Raw genomic sequence first — 21,693 nt, forward strand, 5'->3', positions numbered from 1 at the left:
ATATCATATTCAAAAGAGTGTCAAAGTTACCAGGGTAGGAAGCAGGAGCAGGAGAGAGGAAACAGTGTTGACAAGGTTACGGTTGGGCCATAGTGCGCTAAAGAAATCACTGAAAATGAAACACCAGACAGGGTTGTGTGAGGGATGTGGAGAAGAGGAGTCAGCTGAGCACGTAGTGGTGAGTTGTAGTGAGTATGAGATGCAGAGAGAGAGATGATGAGGAATAATGTGAGGGAATCCGGGTGCATGAATGCTCACTGAAAGGAGTACTGAGCATGGGTGAGGGTCTTAAGGAACACAGGGTTTTTTAGAGGATACGATGGAAATGTAGGGATGTGGTACAAGGGTGCTTGTCAGAGGCTGGGGTTTTATAGGTCGAGAGTGTAAAACATGGAGGATAAAATATAGGTTGATGTGGTATGTGTGGTATTTTTTTTATTGTTATTGTTTTTATGAATTAAATTTTTTGTTTTGTTTTGTGGGAAAGCTTGTAAGTCTATTGGCTGATCAACACTCCGGAGCAGAAGGTGGCGGTAATGCACCAATAAGCTGGATGCCAACAACCGTTTAACCAGAAGAAGAAGAAGAAGAGGTAGCCAGCGGAAGTTGCAGGACGCATGCAGCGGCAGGCAGCAACTGACTCACAGGGAAGAGCTCTTCTTCAAATTTACCTGCTGAGTCTGAAGGTTAGTAGGTTTCGCCGCTTAGTTTTGCTTTCTTCACCGTCGTGTGTTGGGATTTTTGAAATATGTATAGCCAATGGCATGTGTAGCTGAAGTTATGTGATGGTTTATAGGTCCCTTGGTTTAACTATAGACTGCATATAAGAGGGTTTAACTCAGGACTTTATTCCGTACACTCATGGACTCGGTCAAGCCAGCCTCCACTTCGAAAAACAAGTCCAGCCCGCACGTTGTTTTGCGCTACGCGTATGTACGAGGCATTACGGTAGGGACGGTAAGAACTGACTTCAAAATAAAAGCAAAGTTCCGGTGAACGTGATAAGACATGTCCCATTAAACCATAGATAAAATAATGAATACATTAAAAAACTAAATCAATTGATACATAAATAAATTAAACTAAATTAATGAATGAATAATTATACATTTGTATCAATGTTGACTTAAAAAACAAAAATAATCACCGCATGCAAACTGTATTTGAAGAAAATTGTAATTCCAATTGTGTGAATACTTAATTAAATATATGAATAAAGAATACATTTACACAGTATGACTTCAAAATGAACACTAAAGTGCTTCACTTGGGATTGAGAGCAGACCACCTCAGATATCATGAAATAATGAAACGCCTTTACTTTTGTTTGTTTCACTTTAATAATGTGAACATCTTGATCCTAACATTTACAAAGACCACGTGACTTCTATTGTATCATGCAAACATCTTAACATAACTAATAAACAATCAAATATGTAAGAAGAAAGACATACAATTAGATGTAACAGCTGGCTATAACGGAATACTATTGGTATATTATAAAGTAGAATGAGATACAATGACATTACATAGTGTTACTGTATGTAATGCAGCTTACATGGTATTTTAATAAAAGTAGCCTAATGCATAGAATATAAGTGTATAAATATGTTTATGCTAAAATATTGTGTGATATGAAGAGAACATGAACAACATTTAGAAAAGGAGATACAAACTTAGAAATATGAATCTTGCAGAGTAGTCTTAAATTGGAATTTATTTGAAATGTTTATTAAATGGGGCCCTTAAAGCTGTACAGTGACTGGCTCACCTTAAACCTCTTTACAACAGTTCAAAAATGAAGACATTTTCAATATCATAACGTTCCCCTTAATGTTCTCAAACTGTAGAATCTAGTGGAAATTGTAGCTCGCCAATAAAGGCTTTTAAGATGAGTCAAAGATTATTTGATATTTGAACTCAGTCGTTGTATAACTTCAAATTTTTGTAGAATTGGATTTCATGTAACATGTTTTTTGACTTGATGCATCAAATTTGAAAAATGATTGCTTCTCTCCATCCTCTTCTTTCTATCCAAGCACCCGCACGTAACACTAGCAATAGGAGTGGCCCTTAAGGACCCATTGCCGACTAACCAGGAAATAAAACATTTAGATCACTTGGCCTCGCGTTCCTTCATCGGTGTCTTTTGAAGGATTCCCACGGACGAGAGAGAATGAGAGAGTAGGTGGCTTCGATGCCTTCGTCAAATCCCTCACTAAATGTGTCTTGATCAGTCGGATGTCACAACGTCTCGAGATGAACTTGGATTTATGTCAACGTCCCGTTTTATTATGATTTATTAATTCTTTTGAGCATTTGGGGGTTTTGATTGTAGTGCCCTCATAATATCGAGCTGGACCGCCCTCTGAAAGTCACAGCTGCTTGTTTGCTTTTTGAATGAGGATTATTAATCTCTTTCATTGCTTTAATGTTCACATGCAGCTTCTTTATCTGAATTAACTTGTGTTAATAGTTCTCTTGTTGATCCAGGTTCACATGCAATGAGTTCACTCAAGTACTCATTTATGCCGTGTGTGTGTGTGTGTGTGTGCGTGTGCGCGTGTGTGTGTGCGCGTGTGAGAGAAAACACGTCTCGATTCATTTGTTTTGGTTCATGATTCATTTGATAAATAAATAAACGTGTACTGCAAACTTTGAAGGCCTTTTTCTCAAAGTCATGACTCTTTGACAGTCAGTATGTTTCAGTGGTGGGCCGTCAGGGCCTGCAAGGCCTTCTCTGCTGGCCTAAACACAATCACAAAGCTATAGCTATTTTTTAATTTCATAATTTTTCTTAAATACACTACATGTAGGGACTTCCGGTTAGAGCATGTAGCGAGCAGTCGCGTGCGGAGAAGCTCCCGACTACTTTTTATATTTGACCTTTAAGACCTTCTTTTTGTTACACTTTTTAACCATACGGCAAGTTTCCAAACCAGCTAGGAAGACAACTGGATGGAAAAATGACCGAAACATAACAAACAACAAGGCTCACAAACCCAGGCAACTCGTGCTACTACTTCACTAGCTGGAAAGTTAGCGCTAGCTAAAATGGCTGGGAGCCCATCCCCAGGTGAGGAAACCCACTCAGCCCCCGAGAACGTGGGGGAGCCCGTCACGATGCAGCAGCTGTCCTCCCTGCTGGAAAACCACCGTACCGGTATGAAAGACGACATGGCGGCGCTGATACAGACTTCATCTCAGTCACTACATGTTTCCATGGACGCGCTGCGAGGGGATGTGATTTCATTTAACAAACGTCTCATCGAAACAGAAACAATAGTGGGCAAACACTTTGAGCGGCTCACTTCGGCCGAAGCGACCATTAAATCCATGCAGTCACAGAATAAACTTCTCTACGACCGTGTGGAGGACCTGGAAAACAGGTCCCGAAGATCCAACCTCCGCATCGTGAACGTACCAGAGGGCAGCGAAACTGGCAGGGAACCGAAGCAGTTTCTAGCGGACCTGCTAATGGAGACGACGGGACCGGAGTTGATTACTTCACCTCTAGACTACCATTCTCCCCAAGAAAATATTCATCTAACCCGATAGTAATTGCAACATTAAAAATTCTGGCGCAGTTTCACGCACAATTTGGCTTCAAAGATCTATCTACTGTAACCCCTATTCATGATAATCACCTCTTCCCTCCAGCCAGACTGGACCATGCATTCTCGCTATGGCTTAAAAATGGCATTTTCAACATGGGTCAGTTATACATTGGTGGGGTGTTCGGAAGCTCTGAGGATATATTTAAGAAATATAATATCCCTCACTCCCATCTGTTTCGCTACTTTCAAGTGTGAAATTTTGCTAAATCTAACAACCCCAATTTTCCGAGTCCACCGCTAGACTCCGTGTATGAGGAAATTCTGAACACACCACCAGAGGAAAAAGGATTTATATCCCGAATATATCAAACAATTAACTCAATTACTGTGACTAACATTGTCAAAATCAAAGTAGACTGGGAAAAAGAACTTGCCATGAACATACCAGACTCATTTTGGAACCAGGCCCTAATTGGAGTCAATAACAGCTCTTCGTGTGCACGGTTAAATGTACTACAATTCAAGGTACTGCATCGCCTGCACTACTCTAACTTTAAACTTTCAAAAATTTACTCCAATGTAAAGGATAACTGCAATAGATGTCACAACTCACCAGCAGATCTTACTCACATGTTTTGGTTCTGCCCCAAACTGGCAAATTACTGGGAGACAATATTCAAAGTTCTATCACAGTCCCTTAATCTGAATATTTTACCCAACGCCTGGATGTGCATCTTTGGTGTTCATGGGAGTGGAGGTCAGACGTTAATGAAGCAACACAAAAACATAATTGCTTTCTCAACCCTCTTGGCAGGAAGGAGAATCCTATTGGACTGGAAGTCACCTCGTCCTCCCAGTTCCTCCATGTGGTTAAAGGACCTGGTGTTCTTTTTAAAATTGGAGAAAATTAAGTTCTCGCTGCGGCGACAGCCTGAGAAATTCGAATCTACTTGGGGTCCGATCATACGATACTTTGATAAATTGAAGACTCTCTCATTAGATTCATAAACCATCTCTGTGGCCTTGACCGATTTATCTTGACGTTGTTGTAGGAATTAAGAATAGCAATAACTTCCAATTTCCAGAAACTCATTACTGGTTTCTGTTTGTCTGTAATACCCTCCTACACCATTTTTACTTTTGTGTATACTTGAGCTACTAATACTGTAATGCGCTTTTTGACAATTGAAGCAGTGTGATTTGTTCTGTGTTGGGGGGAGCAAATGACATGTGCAATGTATAACTGTGTACTCTGCTTTTGAGAATAAACACAATTTACGAAAAAAAAATAAAAAATACACTACATGTATTATAATTTATAAAAATATTTTCCCCATCATCTTATGTTCTCATTGCACAGCTACTGTCTTCCTCAGTTGCTCTGCTTCCAGCGCAGCTTGTTTTAAGTAGAGCTTTTATCCAATCAGATTTCACCTCTGTGTCTCTAGGTAAGAACAGAGGCAGAGGCCTGCAGACTCACAAGTGCATCCATGTGCAGTTTAAGTGAATGGGGACGATATTGTTGATTGTCATATTCTTCAACCAATCAGATCTTTAGTTTGACATGTTGGGCGTATTCTTTGACGTGTCAGAGCCTTCTAGCTGGCCTACAAGTACGTGATTGGTCAGTGGGCTAGCCTGACATATTGGGCGGTGACAATCCCAATATCTGCTGCCTGCCGAGCGGACATTTTCAGCCTCAAACGCATTAAAACGTGTTCAAGAAATACAACTGGGGAGGCTCGACTGTCTTCACTGGCGTCCATGAATGGAGAAGGACTTCTTACTGGAACTAAAACTCACGGATGTACTGAACAACCGTGAGATTAAACTCTTTGTTAACAAAGAAAGGAGGATGGACTTTGTCTTTAAATAGTGAACAGCAGGGATGGGTATCGTTTGGGTTTTTTCCGATACCGGTGCTAAAATGATACTTTTAAAACGATACTGGTGCCTAAACGGTGCCTGAACCGATACTTTGTTCTTCAAATTGAACAATATATTAACTGTTTAAAGTGTACTATAAATATAAATAAATACAAAACACTTGGCTTCAAACTACAGCTTCAAACTTTTTAACTTCAAACTATGAACAATATATTAACTGTTAACAGTTTACAGTATACTTAAATAAATATAAATAAATACAAAACACACACACACTCTGTACACACACTACAGCTTCAAACTTCAGCAATTATTTTGCAGAAATATGAGCATATTTGCCTTCTCTGGCAAAGAAGCTTTCGCGTGGCTGTGGATGTTGTGCTTATGAGCGGCAGCGCTAAGTACCTGGTTGTAATAATATGAGTGAGGAGCGGAGGACCGAGGCTATCCTTACCTGCTGACAGGACGGAGTCATCAGAGTAGTGTAAAAAAAGTATTTCAATCGGCTCAGGCACCGAAAAGAAGCACCGAAATCTGCGTTGCGTTTCGGTCCGGTAGATACCGGACGTATAGGAACCGGTGCCATATTGGCACCGCTTTTCGGTACCCAACCCTAGTGAACAGCAGTGAATCTTTAATGGTGCAGTGCTTCATCCCGTCCTGTCAGGTGACTGTCTACTGTGGGACACCCTGCAGGGTCAGCGTGAGAGGGGACATGACTAGAGCAGCGAAACTATACAAGTTGTGATGTTTACTACATCAATTGTGTTTTACCATTTCATTCATAGCCTAATTACTTTTTCCCACTTTTCTCTAAAACTATTGTTCCAGAAGACATGAATGGAAGTGCAGAATGTCGGGTGGATATTCCCCCACGAGAATGAGCACGAAACAGGCTCAACATGTGAGGAGGGCCTGCTAGAGCCAGATGTTTGAATACATAAATCAAAGATGCTCTATAATAAAGATGAGCCGTTACCAGCACTGCTGTTTTGAAATGGTTCAATAATCACTTTAAGACTAAATAAGTTAACATTTTGATATGATGGTTGTTAGACTGGTGTCTCAGCTGTGGAACGATGCTGACTCGTCACATTACGCTTCTGTTAAGAGCAGAGTTTAACTCTTTCAGATCTGAAACTAGTATGACGTTAAGTTGAGAAGAAGGAGAAAAGCATTTATAAAGAAAAGAATGTTTTGTCCCATAAATGAATTGATCCATTTTCTAAGTAGTTGTGGCTTAATTATCTGTTCATCGATTAATTGACTAATCTTTGCAGCTTTACTTTGTAAAGCAGCACAGGATGTTAAGATGAACTGGTTTACACATCACAGAAGCTAATGCACAGACCGTGTGTCTCTGTGGAGCAGGATGAGCAGCAGTGGGGAACAGATGGCAGCAGTAGGACAGGTTCTGACGGACCCAGGACTAGACCTGACCCGGCGGTTCAGAGCCTTATTCACCTTGAAGAACCTGGGAGGTAAGACCACCTCCAACATTTAGTATGAAATCACATTACAGTCATATAGCAGACGCTTTTATCCAAAGGGACTTCCAATTCAGATTCTATACACCATAGGCTACACAGCTACGGGAGCATTTTTGGGGTTAAGTGTCTTGCTCGAGGACACATCGACATGCGACTAGCGGAGCCGAAGCCGGGGATCGAACCGCCGATGATTGAAGGACGGCCCTGCTCTCCACTTAGCCACAGTCGCCAATAGTATTGAATGAGGACATGAGGATTGTTTTGAGATGCAGATGTTTGTCATCTTGTACTAGTCACACATCATTCCCTTGTCTCAGAAGTTTATTCCACAGATTAAAAGAAGAATTGACTGTTTAGTCATTTGGCTGGCGAGCCCTTCTGTTGAGTTCCACACAATGGTCTCACTCTGTGAAATGGATACTATGGGTTAGGGGTACAATATTAAACATGAAATCATCATTTAAAAGCTGCATTTTGTATTTACTCTGGTTATCTTCGTCTAATATTAAAATGAGTTTGATCTGAAACATTTCAGTGTGACAAATGTGCAAAACAATAAGAAACCAGGAAGGGGGCACTGTGTACATATAATGCATCTATTGAAGAGGAACTCTGTGTTCATGTATGTGAACTGATTGATGCTCTAACATGGGTCAGGTGCTGAAGCTATAGAATGGATCAGTAAAGCCTTCACGGATGAGTCTGCCCTGCTGAAGCATGAGCTGGCGTACTGCCTCGGACAGATGCAGGACAGACGGGCCATACCCACTTTAACAGCTGTTCTCAAAGATACACAGCAAGAGCCCATGGTCAGGCATGAAGCAGGTAAGCATGCTTGCACTCATGAACTGCCAAACACATGTTTGTGCGGCACTAAAGGTACACATGCTTGTGCATTCTTGTGCCTTTTGCAATACCCCTACCAGACACACACGAGTCCTTTCATTTGCCTCTTTTTCTATCAACCCACATATGTGCATGCTTGTGATTCTTCACACAACGCACAAACGGGCTGTTATTTATTCAAAGAGCTGTTAGCATGGTGACGGATGGGTATCATCAGGATTCTATAGATACTACGACACTCCTTACCTGTTCATTCACACAGCTCAGGCTCACACATGCATGTACATACACACGCCTACATTACCAACGGTGGACTGTCGTGCTATTCTAACCAAGTGTGGACTTGGGTTATTTACTTTTAATGTAATAAAATGTGCTTTTTAATTAAAAAATAAATAAATTGCTGACCCCCTACACACCTTTAAATGACCTTCCTGACACAAGCCAGACAGAAGAAAACAATCAGTGTGTAGAACATGTGTGTAACAGCATCTCGTTGTATAAATCATGTATTTACTCCTCAGTGATGCACAGGATACAAATCCTTATGTTTGAGAACCAGAAGCAACAGTATGTGTTCCCGTCTGACGCTCTGACTCTGTGTCTTGCTGTAGGGGAGGCGCTGGGAGCGATTGGTGATCCTGTGGTTCTGGACCTACTGAAAGAGTACAGTCAGGATCCTGTCATAGAGGTAGGAACACAAGCTAGCGAGGCAGTGGTACCAGGCAGGCACGTGATCACATCCTCATCAACTGCATCAAGTCAATATGCAAAGAAGACGAGAATCCTGGCTGATATTTGTGAAGCTGGATTCATTTAAACTTGTATACTATGACAGTATTGATTAAATGTAGTAGAAGTAAATGAAAACACAATTGAGTTCCCAGAAACACTCTGAGGCACACTTATGGAAGCAAACATGTTTGTTGGTGCTGAACACTTTGTTTTTTTAGCCCTTTATGCACACTTTCCATAAGTCTGCATTTCTGGAGACTTTGCCTGAGAGAGTTACCCACAATTCATAGGGCTGTGATGTTAAGCACGGCAAAACAAAAGGTAAACCAGAGGACTGATTGTGACAGCATTTTCACTTCAAACCAAACAATCAATCCATTAATTGAGAAAATAATCTGCATATTAATCAATAATGGAAAGAAATGATTATTTAATAGTTCAAAATGAGCTCCACCTCAGCAAAGTGCTGCTTCTACAGTAATGCCTGAATAGTAATAATCATTCAATAAGGGTGTTATAAACACTGAAAAACAACTATCACAGTTTGTCTATGTGAACTTTATCTGTCCCTAATACATCATCATATAGCGGTTTAACAGTCACAGGGTGCATTTTATATACTTCCTCCACCCCTGACAAGACCACTCGGTGTACAATAACTTTATCTGTCACTTGATATCCTTATTTATCTTCCTCCTGCTTGTTTTACATTGCTAAAGGGTTAGGGTAAGGAAGGAGATCCAACATTCCTACAGGGCTTTGGAAGACCTGAAGATTTTTTCAAAGTAGTAAGAAATGACTGGTACCTCTTTGAATGGAAACGGTAGAGTGGTTGTTGCCACAACTTCTTTTGGGATGGGTTTGAACTTTCCAAATATTTCTCATGTTGTCATGTTTGGTGCCCCAGAAGATGCAGAGGACCTTGTCCAACAAATATCCAGGGCAGGCAGATGTGGTTGTAATGCACATGCAATAACTTCTCACACAAGAGTACATTCATGTGGACAAATCAGTGAAAGAACTTTCAAACCGTCATTGACAGGAATGCATTAGGAAGAAACCCCTTTTTGGCAGCTTTGAAAGCAACCCTGCTAACATTGATCCAGACCATCTACGTTGTACGTAAGGGGACTGTGCAGAGCCCACACCCATCTATGAAGCACTTGAAGAAGTGGATTTAGCTCCCACAAAGACAAGTCGGCACGCTCTGGTTTTAGTACAGAATATATTGAGGTTATTTTAGAGCAGTCAGTATGCATTTGTTCAGTTAAAGGGGCACTTCATCCATGTGTGCTTCTCTTTGAAATGTCTTTTTTTCCTAAGATGAGATGGTTCTTCAGGGAGCAATAAGTGACAGTGTGGGCTTGATGGTAGCTCTGACAGCGTTGGGGGCAGGGTCAGCCACGGGTCAATTCTCTATGCAAAAAAAACCTTGATGGAAACTACGTGTCTGTGGCCTGCACCAGAAAGTGTGTAATCATCCAATAGAGGGAAAAAAATGTTGCCATGCGATTTGTAACTTATAGACTATGTAACAGAGTCTGCTTTAGTACTACTCTGGGGTCAGTCGATTGTTTTTTGATGTCTGAGTGAGATCAGTGAGATTGCTTACGTGGCTGTCAGGTGTGGTGTCTCTGTGTGTTGTGGTTTGAGAGCTCTAGATAATTAAAAAGGGTAGAAGAGTGATTATACCATTAGCAGTGGTGTAACAGATTGGTGATCCCTCGTTGCACATATGTGAACCTCAGATTAATTACACAGTTTAATTGTGAAAGAAAGTTGAACTGCCGGGTGTTATCGGCCATTACTCGGTAAACGTATGTGATCAGGAGATCACCATTAATGCCTTTTAATCACAGATCCCTGATAATGCTACACTGTGAACAACAAATCTGAGTTGAAATCAGCAGGAGAGCGGCTAAGCTTGGCAGCACCGCTGTTCACCGCTAACATTGACGGAGCTTCCAGTCAATTACATTATGATGCGTTCATGCTCTGTTCAGTAAAAATGAGTGTTGGCGAAGGTACAATAGACAAAGAGACACTTGAATGATAAAGTCTGTTGAAGATCACAGCAGTTCGAAATGGATAGTAGAGATAATTATGACCTGTTGAACACTAGCTCCAAGCAGCTATAAGCATAATCACAAGGTCACAAGGTTTCTACTCGTTATTGTACGACACAATTTGCTACATAGGAAAGAGAACTATATTCTATCTGGAGGGTGGAGTCTCACAGCCAGAGGAATGAAGCTGTTCTGAGGTCTGCTGGTTCAGCAGCTGATTCTTCTGCATCTCTCTCCAGACGGCAGCAGGTGAACAGGTTGAGGCTGGGTGGCTTTTGTCTTTTATTATCCCTTTAGCTCTTCTCAGGCTCCTCTTCTCATCTACATCACTGATGCTCAGTAGATGGTACCAGTGATGTTCTGGTTTTAATCCCCCGCTGTAGAGCCCTCCTGTCCTGTGCCTTAAACATCCCATAACAGTTTGTAATGTTTGCAGTCAGGATGCTGTCTATCACTCCTCTGTTAAAAGCTGTTTATGAGCTTTCTTCACCAGGCTGGAGATGTGTGAGGAGGACCACGTCAGGTTGTTTGTGATGCCGATTACCAGGAACTTAAAGCTGCTAACTTGCTCCACCTCAGCTCCATTGATGTAGACAGGGGTGTGAGTCTTCTCCTCCTTTTTTCTAAAATCAACAATCAGCTCCTTGGTTTTCCTGACGTTGTTCTCTGAGCTCCACTCTGCACGGTTGTTGATTTCCTCTCTATATGAAGTCTCATTGTTTGTAATATGATAGTAGTGTCATCTGTGAACTTCACAGCAGAGTTCTGTTGTAATTAAAACTGCTAATTCCAAGATTCTTTTTTTAATCAAAAAATACAATCTTTTATTTTTCTGATCCTAACCCTAGAACTACAAACATAACATTAAGAGTCTTTGATGTTTACACTGACGTCAGAGCAGTTGAAATGATTCTTTGAGCTTCGCTTCAGTCTCGGTTCTCCGTGTCAACAAAAACACATGTCTGAAATGTGCAAACACAGCTTAGTATTTCTATCTGCCCCCCCGCCCTGCAGGTTGCAGAGACGTGTCAGCTGGCTGTCCGTCGGTTGGACTGGCTGCAGATTAGAGGAGAGAAGCAGTTGGACGACGGAAGTACAGATGAGAACCCCTACCACTCTGTAGACCCCGCCCCTCCAGCTGTGAGGAAGAGCGTGTCGGAGCTTCGCTCAGTCCTTCTGGATGAGAGTCTGCCGCTCTTTGAACGTTACCGTGCAATGTTTGCCCTGCGTAACCTGGGCAGCGAGAAGGCTGTGCTGGCACTGGGAGACGGTAGGAGACAGTTTACTGTTTCATTCATGCATCACTGTGTACAACATCACAACTGTTTACTTCTGGTCATTTTCATGTCAACCTCGGTTTTAAGCTTGAGTTGAAACGTCATCAGTCTGTGAAACTGTTTTAATATGAGTGGGTCGTTTGCACTGCATTGTAGTTTGTTCACGACTGACAGTTTATCCTGTCACCACTTCAAGGAACTCACGTTTCAGTGTATGATCGGCTAATTAAAGTCATTACAGAAAGGATGTGGAAGGTAACTTACTGGAGAGTAGGGTGGGAATCTCTCGGCACCTCATGATTCCATTCGGAGGACTACGATGCCATTATAATACGTCTTCTTCATGCATTAACATATTTCGATACATGATTCTTTTTCTCACTGTAATAATCTGCTATTTTAAAAACACTGCATATTTGTAATGATTCATAATATCAATCAATATTAGTAACAAATAGAAGAGATGTGTCAACTGGAGTGTTACATTTCCAACATTGCAAAGAGAAGCAACAAGAAGATGAATGATATTGGGCCTGTAGCAGCATCCTTGTAGTACAAACATAGACTTCAGCATGTTCTGAGTCACATAACAAGCTGCCCTTATTCACAAATATATAACATAGACTTCTCTTCAAACAAATCCCCTTGTTACAGGCAATGAGCATTCAGCTTTCTTACAAAAATAACACTTTCTAAAACGTGGTTAAACTATACATACAGAGAACGTGCACAGGTACGGTGACACAATATTATGTGGCAACGGATGTCACGTATAACGTGTTACTTCTATCCTCAGTGACTCAATGACTTTAGCTTTGGTTTGGTTGTAGAGTATCGCTGTGTCGCTGAAACAAGACACGCGTGTGTTACGTCTGTTGCGTTCAGGGGCAGCGGGAAGGAATGGACAGCCCGGCGTCACAGTATTGTTACAGGCGATCATAACGTTGAGAATTGAGTTTGAAAATTTTGATTTGAGTTTTCTGCATCAAGTCATAATTGTTCATGAGAGAATCGCAATGCATCCAAGAATCCACTCCACCACGTAACGTAACGGACTACACAAAGCTAGCTTTTTTTTTTTTTTATTGAACAGAGACTTTTGTGAACTGTCCCACCCCTACAAGCAGGTGCAAAGTAAAAACAAAGATATTTACTGTAAAGTCAGCTCAAACCATGTAAAAATAAAGCTTTAGAGGAAGGGAATGTTCTGGTCTGATAAATGTGATTTTTCTGTGTGCACTCTGAAAAAATGCTGGAATGATGATGGCATTGGAAAAACCTATATGTCATGCAGTCTCTTTGTTAACACGTTTGTCTCCAGGCCTGCAGTGCTCCAGTGCTCTGTTCCGCCATGAGATCGGCTATGTCCTGGGTCAGATGCAGCATCCGGCATCGGTCCCAGCCCTGTGTGCAGCTCTGGAGTGTTCTAGTGAGAACCCTATGGTCCGACACGAGGCGGCAGAGGCTCTTGGGTCCATCGGCAAAGAGAAGTGTCTGGCTGTGCTGCAACAACACCTTGGAGACGGAGAACGTATCGTCAAGGAGAGCTGCGAGGTCGCGCTAGATATGCTGGAGTACGAAAACAGTGAGCAGTTCCAGTATGCAGATGGATTGGTCAGCTTAGAGCGTTAAAGGTCTATGTTACACCTGAGGGGTGCTTTCACGCCAATCGCTTTTTTAACCCATTCAGTTGTCTCTGTACTATTGTATTTCCTTATACAGCAAATAAGACTGCTGTAAAACTATTGTGTCCTGTGGGATGAATGGTCACAGTATGAGAGATACTCTGCACATACAATCAAAAGTATAACTGTAAAAGCCCATCAAATCCATACCAGTTGGTGGGTTTCAGTGGGTGTTGCTGTGTAGGGGGGCAGGCAGGAGAGGAGTCCTTTATGTCTTCACTGCTACCATTTGAAATGTTGTGGAAACTACAGCACCTCATACAGCAGCTTAGGGATGAAGGTGGAAGACCTGACGGATTGAAGTCTTGTTTTTGTTCTTTCTTGTCTTTCTTTTTGTTTTTGTCAGGGAGCTGCATGTGAACATCCAGTCCAACAGACTGGACATGAGACAGAGCGAGATGGACTTGTTCTAAATGCATACATTGGTTGTGATCCAGGCTGCATTACAGTTGATCAGGCTTCATGTCAGCTCCATAGAACAAGAATGAGAGTAGTATGGACATTGTCATTCAAATCAACAGCAGGATGGTCACAGCGGCGGCCATTTTTAATGTGTACCTTTACCATTGCGAGGTCCTGTCACCGTTGTAGCGGGCTAACTCTATGTTCAAAGTACAGGGCTTTTCTGTAGAGCTTGTCAAACGACCACAGCAAACACTTGAATGTCCGTTCTACTCTCATTCTATTTCTATAGTCATAGAATTAACACAAGCCAAGGCTTCTCTGTCGTGGATTTCAAGTATGTTAGGAAGTACACGTACCTCGTTGTTGGGAAAGTTCGTTCCAAACTAAACTGCTACAGATATAAACAATGTGGAATTGTAGTAAAACTTCAATCTAGATGACTGCAGAACACAGGTCTTGATTTGAATCTTGTATCCAAGTGTCTACTTTATGGAAATTAAATTATGCTGTGTACATTTGTTTTATTGTCAATTCCTTTTATTTCCTGAGTCCTATTGCTGTATTGAAGTTCGCTGAGCAGCAATGTACTGTCTATCTTTACATCTTCATCTGTACATTGATGCTTTTTCTACCTGGATTAACTGACTATTGTTAAAGTCCCAGTGCCACTAGAGTTGGAGCGTCTTTAGCTTCTGTTCTGTGCCACATTCCCCAGTGTTTGAGCGGTGTACAGTTACAAGAGGGATTCAAGTCAAATCCTTTGCATTTGATTGGACCGCTAAAGTGGGCAGGCTTATAGTTGAAGGCAGTACGGACCTACTGTGGGTCCACATCACCTCCTTTGTCAAATGTTTTCACGATATTTGTTTAATTGGTTGGTATTAGCTTAAGTAAGCATACGTCTGATTTAGTTTCACTGGAGGACAAGATGATTCGATTTTGATATAAAAATATGAAGACTTTTTTTCTTTTTTGGATACATTGTTCTAAAGGTGCACAATATGAACGAGGATGTGATCTAAATGTGAAAGCAAAAGGGTTAAAAAGGGATTTTCATCTTTATCTCCACTGAAACGTTTTTGTAATTGTACCATTAACTGAACCTGTTGAGCCTTTGGATGACCTTTCAAAGGCTTTGAATGCACCTAATGAAACAAAGTATTTCATTTGCACTACGGCTTTAAAGAGGATATCTACCTGCCTTTTTAATCTTTGTGCCATAGCAAATCCATCTCTCCAATACACATAATACAGTCGGGCCCGATACAATATATATATATTATATAATATATTTTGCTGAGGCAGAACAACTCAACTGTCAAACATTTATGAACCTGCATATAGGTTGACTGTGGAGCATAAATATCAGACTTGGACATCAGAACATTTGACTTTGCCCACAAGCAGGTTTGTTAATCCATCTTTGCTGTGTTTAAACGATTTCAACAATCCAACTGAAAAACCCAACCCAGTGTTGCCAACTCTTCAACTCTAATGAAAGTAGCAGCACTAGCTCCAAAAGTTGTTAAATCCAGCAAAAATGTCACAGAGTCTGCAACACTGGCAGCCCGCCCTTCAGGCCTCCCTCCTAAAAAGCCACTCCCATTAATATCATTATGAACATGAACACATAATGAACACGGCTATTGTTAGAACTCACAGCTGTTAGGATTGTAGCTTGTGGAAAGATTTTACCAACCGTACTGTTAGAATTTAAGATTAACTTCTTTTGTCAAAATGAAAAAAGGCAACACTATCTATGAAGGTCATGTCTATAATGCATCAAACACATTGATAAGACATAATGCACATTAAAGCTTAATCAAACTTTGTTTATAGTCATTCATGAAAACTTCTAACAAGGTTTATCAAGTGTCGTAAGTGGTGGATATTATGCATTATATAGTCAACATGCATCATGCTTTATACCTTCATGCCAAAATGACATGTTTGAAAGAAGGCAGGCAAGTTTATTTGTATAGCACATTTCAACAACAAGGTAATTCAAAGTGCTTCACATAAAACCATTAAAAGCATCAAAACATAAGGCAAAAGAAAATATTTAAAAACAATTAAGAACATTCATTGAAACATTAAAAACAGTCGTTAAAACACTAAAAAGCAGTGTAAGAAATAAAATACAGTAGTAAAGTAAAATGCAGAAATTGATTAATATCCTTGAATATGGTTGAATTAAAGGCAGCAAACAGAAAAGTCTTCAGTCTTGATTTAAAGGAGCTGAGGGTCTCAGCAGACCTGCAGCTTTCTGGGACTTTGTTCCAGATATGTGGAGCAGAAGAACTGAACGCTGCTTCTCCATGTTTAGTTCTGACTCTGGGAACAGAAAGTAGACCGGTCCCAGACGACCTAAGGGGTCGGGATGGTTCATGAGGTAGCAGCAGATCAGAGATGTGTTTTGGCCCTAAACCATTCAGTGCTTTATAAACCAGCAGCAGGATTTTAAAGTCAAGTCTTTGTTTGACAGGAAGCCAGTGCAAAGACCTCAGAACCGGTGTGATGTGATCCACCCTCCTGGTCTTAGTGAGGACTTGAGCTGCAGCTTTCTGACAGACTTTTTACAGAGACCTGTAAACACACCGTTACAGTAGCGGGGACAGTCTGCTGAAGATAAATGCATGGACACATTTTTACACGTCCTGTTGAGACATAAGTCCTCTAATCCTTGATATATTCTTCAGATAGTAGGCTGATTATGTAATTGTCTTGATATGGCTCTGTTCAGGTTGAGGTCTGAATCCATAACTACACTGTTATGAGCGCTGATTTTCAATCGTTCGTCCTTGGTACCAAAAACAATTACTTCTGTTTTATCTTTATTTAATTGAAGAACATTCTGGCCCATCCAGTTGTTGATTTGTTCAGTGCAGTTACCCAGCCTTTTTATGGGATTATAGTCCCCTGGTGACATAGTTATGTAGATTTGTGTGTCGTCTGCATAATTATGATAACACACTTTGTTGTTTTCCATAATCTGAGCTAGTGGAAGCATGTAGATGTTGAACAGAAGAGGCCCCAGTATTGAACCTTGGGGAACACCACATGTCATTTTAGTCAGCTCTGATGTGTAATTAGCTACAGACACAAAGTATTCTCGGTCCTTCAAGTAGGATTCAAACCAGTTGAGTGCTGTACCAGAGAGTCCCACCCAGATGTTTAGTCTTTCTAGTAGTATGGCATGGTCGACCGTGTCGAATGCAGCACTGAGATCCAGTAATACTAAGACTGAACTTCTGCCATTGTCTGTGTTTAAGTGGATGTTGTTGAAAACCTTAACAAGAGCAGTTTCAGTACTGTGGTGCTGTCAAAAGCCTGACTGGAAGACATCAAAACAGTTATTTACGGCCAAGAAGTTGTTCAGCTGTTGAAAAAACGCTTTTTCAATTATTTTACTTAAAAATGGGAGGTTTGTTATTGACCTATAATTTTTCATTGTTGCGGAGAAGAATCCAAATCCTGGGTTACACAGGACATTGTATCTATCATAACCTTAGCCAGTTATGAAGACAAATAGAGAACTGCTTTGATGTATCGTAACAGATTATAAATTCTAAGTTTCTGAAAAGGCACAATGATAATGATAGCATGACTTTGTGAGCTTTATGTAAAGTGACTGCACTCTATAAGAGTATTAGCAATTGTATGTGTCACAATTCTGTTCAAGAGGACCCAAATGCAGCACACCAGGCAGGCAGGTTGAATGAACAAAAGCTGAGTTATAATAGCAGGCAGGCAACAGAAGTGAGGGAGCAGGCAGAGGCACATCCCAGAACAAAGGATACAACTAAGAACAAAGCAGTATGGAGGAACAGAGACAGGAATACGGACCAAGGAACACACCCACGACAGACAACTGAAAGAGGGAAAGCTCGTAGACTTAATACACAAGGGACTAATTAACTAATTAAACACCAATGAAAATAGATGAAAAAAAGACAAAGGCAGGAAGTAAAACAAGACATGTCAAATGAGTAGAGTGACTATCAAAATAAGACAGGAAACAAACTACAAACAAACCCTAAGACCGAGACACGATGATTCTATGATTCAATTATGAGGACTTAACTGCGGCGCTGTAAGTTTACAAGCCAAAGATCCATTACAAAGAGTTTGAAATGTAGTTAAACACACTTAAATGCTGTTCCAACAAAGAGGCCATAAGAACAGTAATGGCATGCATTGCCTGTGATATATGTTTGTAATTACATAATCAGAGTTTGTGCCTTAGTGTCCCCCATTTTCTCTTTATATTATTTATTTACATTTTTTCAATTTTTATGCTATTATTTCTGTCTATATTTTTTTTTTTTTGCGGTTGCCCCCCTCGCATGTTAGTTTAAATGTCTGTATTTTGCCGTTTCTTACTGACAATTTGTGAAATTGTACATGTGCAACTGTTAAATAAAAAAAGGAAAAACAAACTCAAACGAGCCTATCAGCCAATTGGTGAAGCAGTACGTCATCAAACGTTGACGGAAGTAGGTCGGTCACATGCTGATGCTGTAACGAGAGACAGCTCCAGAAATGGCGACGTGCGCCAAGATGATCTTCGCTGCTAGACATCTGCACAGAAAGTCAGGTCTGGCTGTAAAACTAAACTGGTCCGGGACATTCAGGACCGGCAACAGCCGCCCCTTCCTGACCGACACATCAGCCCTGAGCCGGCTCCAGCCTCCACAGTCCTTCTCTAACGTTCCGGTCAGCACAGCAATGACAGCGGGCTGCAGGCTGACCGTCACCCGTCACCGGTGGATGCGGGTCGGGCTCGTTCTCCGTGGCCAAACCGATTTCCTCACACCGACCTCTCGACCCTATATGATTCAGGACAGAATGTTCGGGAACCGGGTAGGCGACGCGGGCTTCTCGGGGGAGGACGGCGGGGACAGTGCGGGCTCTGGGGGAGAAGAGTCTGGGGGAGATGGGGGGGTGCCCTATGGACCCCAGATGACCGCCCTCACCCCCATGATGGTCCCAGAGGTGTTTCCTAATGTGCCGCTGATCGCTGTGAGCAGGAACCCAGTGTTCCCCCGCTTCATCAAGATCATAGAGGTGAGGATGATGCTTCTATTGCCTTCAAGGACACGCGGATGACGCAACCACACAGCAGCGCTGCTGTCTTTGCAGTGAGAGATCGCTGTGTGTCGTAACGGGGTCAGCTCGATCTATTGCTCACAACCTGTTGTTGAAGACAAGGCCGTCATCGTGTGTTGTACTGTCCCTTTAGAAACGTTGAGTTTATTTGTAGCTGGGTTCTTCTTCAGCACTCAGGAAAACAATTTACCCCAAACTGCAACACCCCCCTGTACAGCTCTGTAGACAGCTGGAACCTGTTCTCAATAAAGCTCCTTTAATGGGGCATCCCACTGAGTCAGCACGTGGTAATGAACTCGTCCTGACATGTAAGCGGATGGTGAATGGTCTTCTGACCACAGAAAGTGCATACATTGATGACTACCTGCTGATCTAATGCTCATTCACACACACTCTCATGGTGGACACGTTGACATGTGGGCTGGAGGAGCTGGCCATCAAACTGCTTATTTTTAGTGGACACCCACAGCCAGCACACGTCCCAGTGAGGTCACCAGGGTTATCTCAGCACAGGTTTGGAGATTTTTTAAAATTATATTACACATAGTTTCATCAAATACGGACACTTATAGTGCAAAAGATATTTAAGGCCGCAAATGAAATTAGCGGTGTATTAGAAATACCTAATCTTTAGGACTAAAGAGACTGTTGCCTGCCAATTCTTTTATCTGGACCGTTCTACAATTCCTCAGACTCTGCAGATGTGTGACATCTGTCACCACATTAGCTTCTGCACTGATAACTGATTGGTTATGTGGACTAACAAATTCCCAAAACTCCTGTTGGGTGATTTCCCAGACGATTACTGGAATGACCCGAAAGTTCCCTTCCTTTTAGAAGGATTACCGAATGTTACATACAAGGGTAGATCGCTGTGGTGTGTGTATGACTCCTGTCTTTCTCCCTGTCAGGTAAAGAACAAGGCACTGATGGAGCTGTTGAGGAGGAAGGTTCGTCTGGCTCAGCCGTATGCTGGCGTCTTCCTGAAGAGAGATGATCAGTAAGTCTGATAAGTCTCATCTGCTCTAGTCATTGATGGTCGAGTTCATACAGGCCTGAGAAAAAGAGCTGTAGTCCTCGACCGTCCCATGTTACTGTTACTGGCTTTAACTGCTAAAACCTCATGTGAATGGAACATCTGGGCTCCTTTAATTAGAGGTGAGAATCACCAGCAGCCCCACGATGCTATATTACCACCATACTTGAGTCACAGTACCATTTTATTTCCATGTATTGTGATTTATTACTGGAAATGATGCAGTTTGTGAACATCTGTTTCATCGATGAGATAACATGTTCATTGGTTCGTCTCACTTCAGTGATTTTTATTGCAGCACAATGGTTTTGTCAGTGTTATGACCAACACTGTCAAAACAACTCTTCATTCATTTCATCATCATCAAACTGTACTGCTTGTATTAGTCTACATCAGGGGTCACTAATAGGCGGACCGGGTCCGGACGCCGATGTATCCGGATCCTGGACCAACAACCGATAGATAATTAAGAATTATTTCATTTTGACGCAGAGCTTCTATTTTAACTGGCACACCTTTACTATCCTTTACGTTCAGTGGTCCAGGAAACACAGCAACCAATTCATTGGATTGTACATCATCTCACGGGAGTTGAAGTGTAGACTTGTTTGATCCATTGAATTAAAGCTGAAAGTCTTCACTTCAACCACATATTGACTGATTAGTTTCAAATCCACTGGAGTCGTGTAAAGAGGCAACATTAGAAAGATTGTGTGACAGTCCGGATACCTCTGGCCCTGACTGTGTGTGCAGCGTATTCTATCCTTTGTCCTTTTAAGTCTGCCTGTGAACCACTTTGATGTTCTATATAAATAAGCTTTGTTATTATCAATCACACAAGATATGTTTTCAGATTAAACCTTTGTTGCACAATATGAGATTAATAGCCAACAATATAGAGTTAAGTATTACAACTACACCGAAAAATAGGATTTTCTACAAAAGGTGGTGTTTGTTGTCAAAATGAAGAGCCAATCAGTTAATAGATCTTTCAGTCATTGACCGCGTGTGCATGATGTCAGAGCAGAGACACAAATGTAACCAGCATGCATCGCTGGTGATCCGTCTCAAACGAGCCTATTCTGGCCTTTTTAAAGTCTCTTCAATTAAATATGACGTATGTGACATCTGTCCATTGTTTTGTTATACTGCTATATCTTATGATCTCTGTCAGATGAGCACAACCGGTTCATGACAACTTATATATTTACTATTATTTTAATTTGAACTTGGCATAATGTGAATAGAAGGATCACATATAGACTTTTATCATGTGAAGTACTCCACCTGTTATTACGGAAAGTACTATACAAAGAGTGACATACATTATATATATATATATGATTCAGTGACATATATTGTGAACACACAGTCATGTCGATGTATATGACAACATGAAATAGAAGAAATTAGTGTTGAATGCAAGAGAACGTTCTTAGTTATGGTATGAAACATGACATAAGAATGTGATTAATCACAGTGAATCCCGACTTCCCTATCTGAAATATTAATAGTTTATATAATAAAAGATTGATATTTGGCATTTGTGTATCGATACGATATTAGTACGCAAAATATTGCGATACCATGCTGTATCCAT

At 41.3% G+C, this 21,693-nt stretch overlaps 2 protein-coding genes across 3 annotated transcripts in view; both read left to right on the plus strand.

The window, feature by feature from the left end:
• The first annotated feature begins 194 nt into the window (after positions 1-194).
• Positions 195-14,461, plus strand: dohh (deoxyhypusine hydroxylase/monooxygenase). Its single transcript, XM_076079263.1, has 6 exons — positions 195-686; positions 6,816-6,925; positions 7,592-7,759; positions 8,395-8,471; positions 11,596-11,851; positions 13,180-14,461. The coding sequence occupies exons 2-6, from the start codon at positions 6,817-6,819 to the stop codon at positions 13,488-13,490; spliced, it is 921 nt and encodes a 306-aa protein (XP_075935378.1). The 5' UTR covers positions 195-686; position 6,816; the 3' UTR covers positions 13,491-14,461.
• Positions 14,462-18,447: 3,986 nt separating this feature from the next.
• Positions 18,448-21,693, plus strand: part of lonp1 (lon peptidase 1, mitochondrial) — a 22,459-nt gene continuing 19,213 nt past the window's right edge. For both annotated transcript variants that reach the window (XR_012947775.1, XM_076079253.1), the window contains exons 1-2: positions 18,448-19,015; positions 19,969-20,057. Coding sequence is in view for 1 of the 2 variants with exons in the window: in XM_076079253.1 (XP_075935368.1) it covers positions 18,491-19,015; positions 19,969-20,057 (614 nt within the window). In the remaining variant the exon portion in view is untranslated. The remainder of the gene's footprint in view (positions 19,016-19,968; positions 20,058-21,693) is intronic.

Source organism: Anarhichas minor, unplaced genomic scaffold (assembly GCF_050575085.1).
Source record: "Anarhichas minor isolate MPS153535 unplaced genomic scaffold, ASM5057508v1 ptg000071l, whole genome shotgun sequence".
Taxonomy (NCBI): domain Eukaryota; kingdom Metazoa; phylum Chordata; class Actinopteri; order Perciformes; family Anarhichadidae; genus Anarhichas; species Anarhichas minor.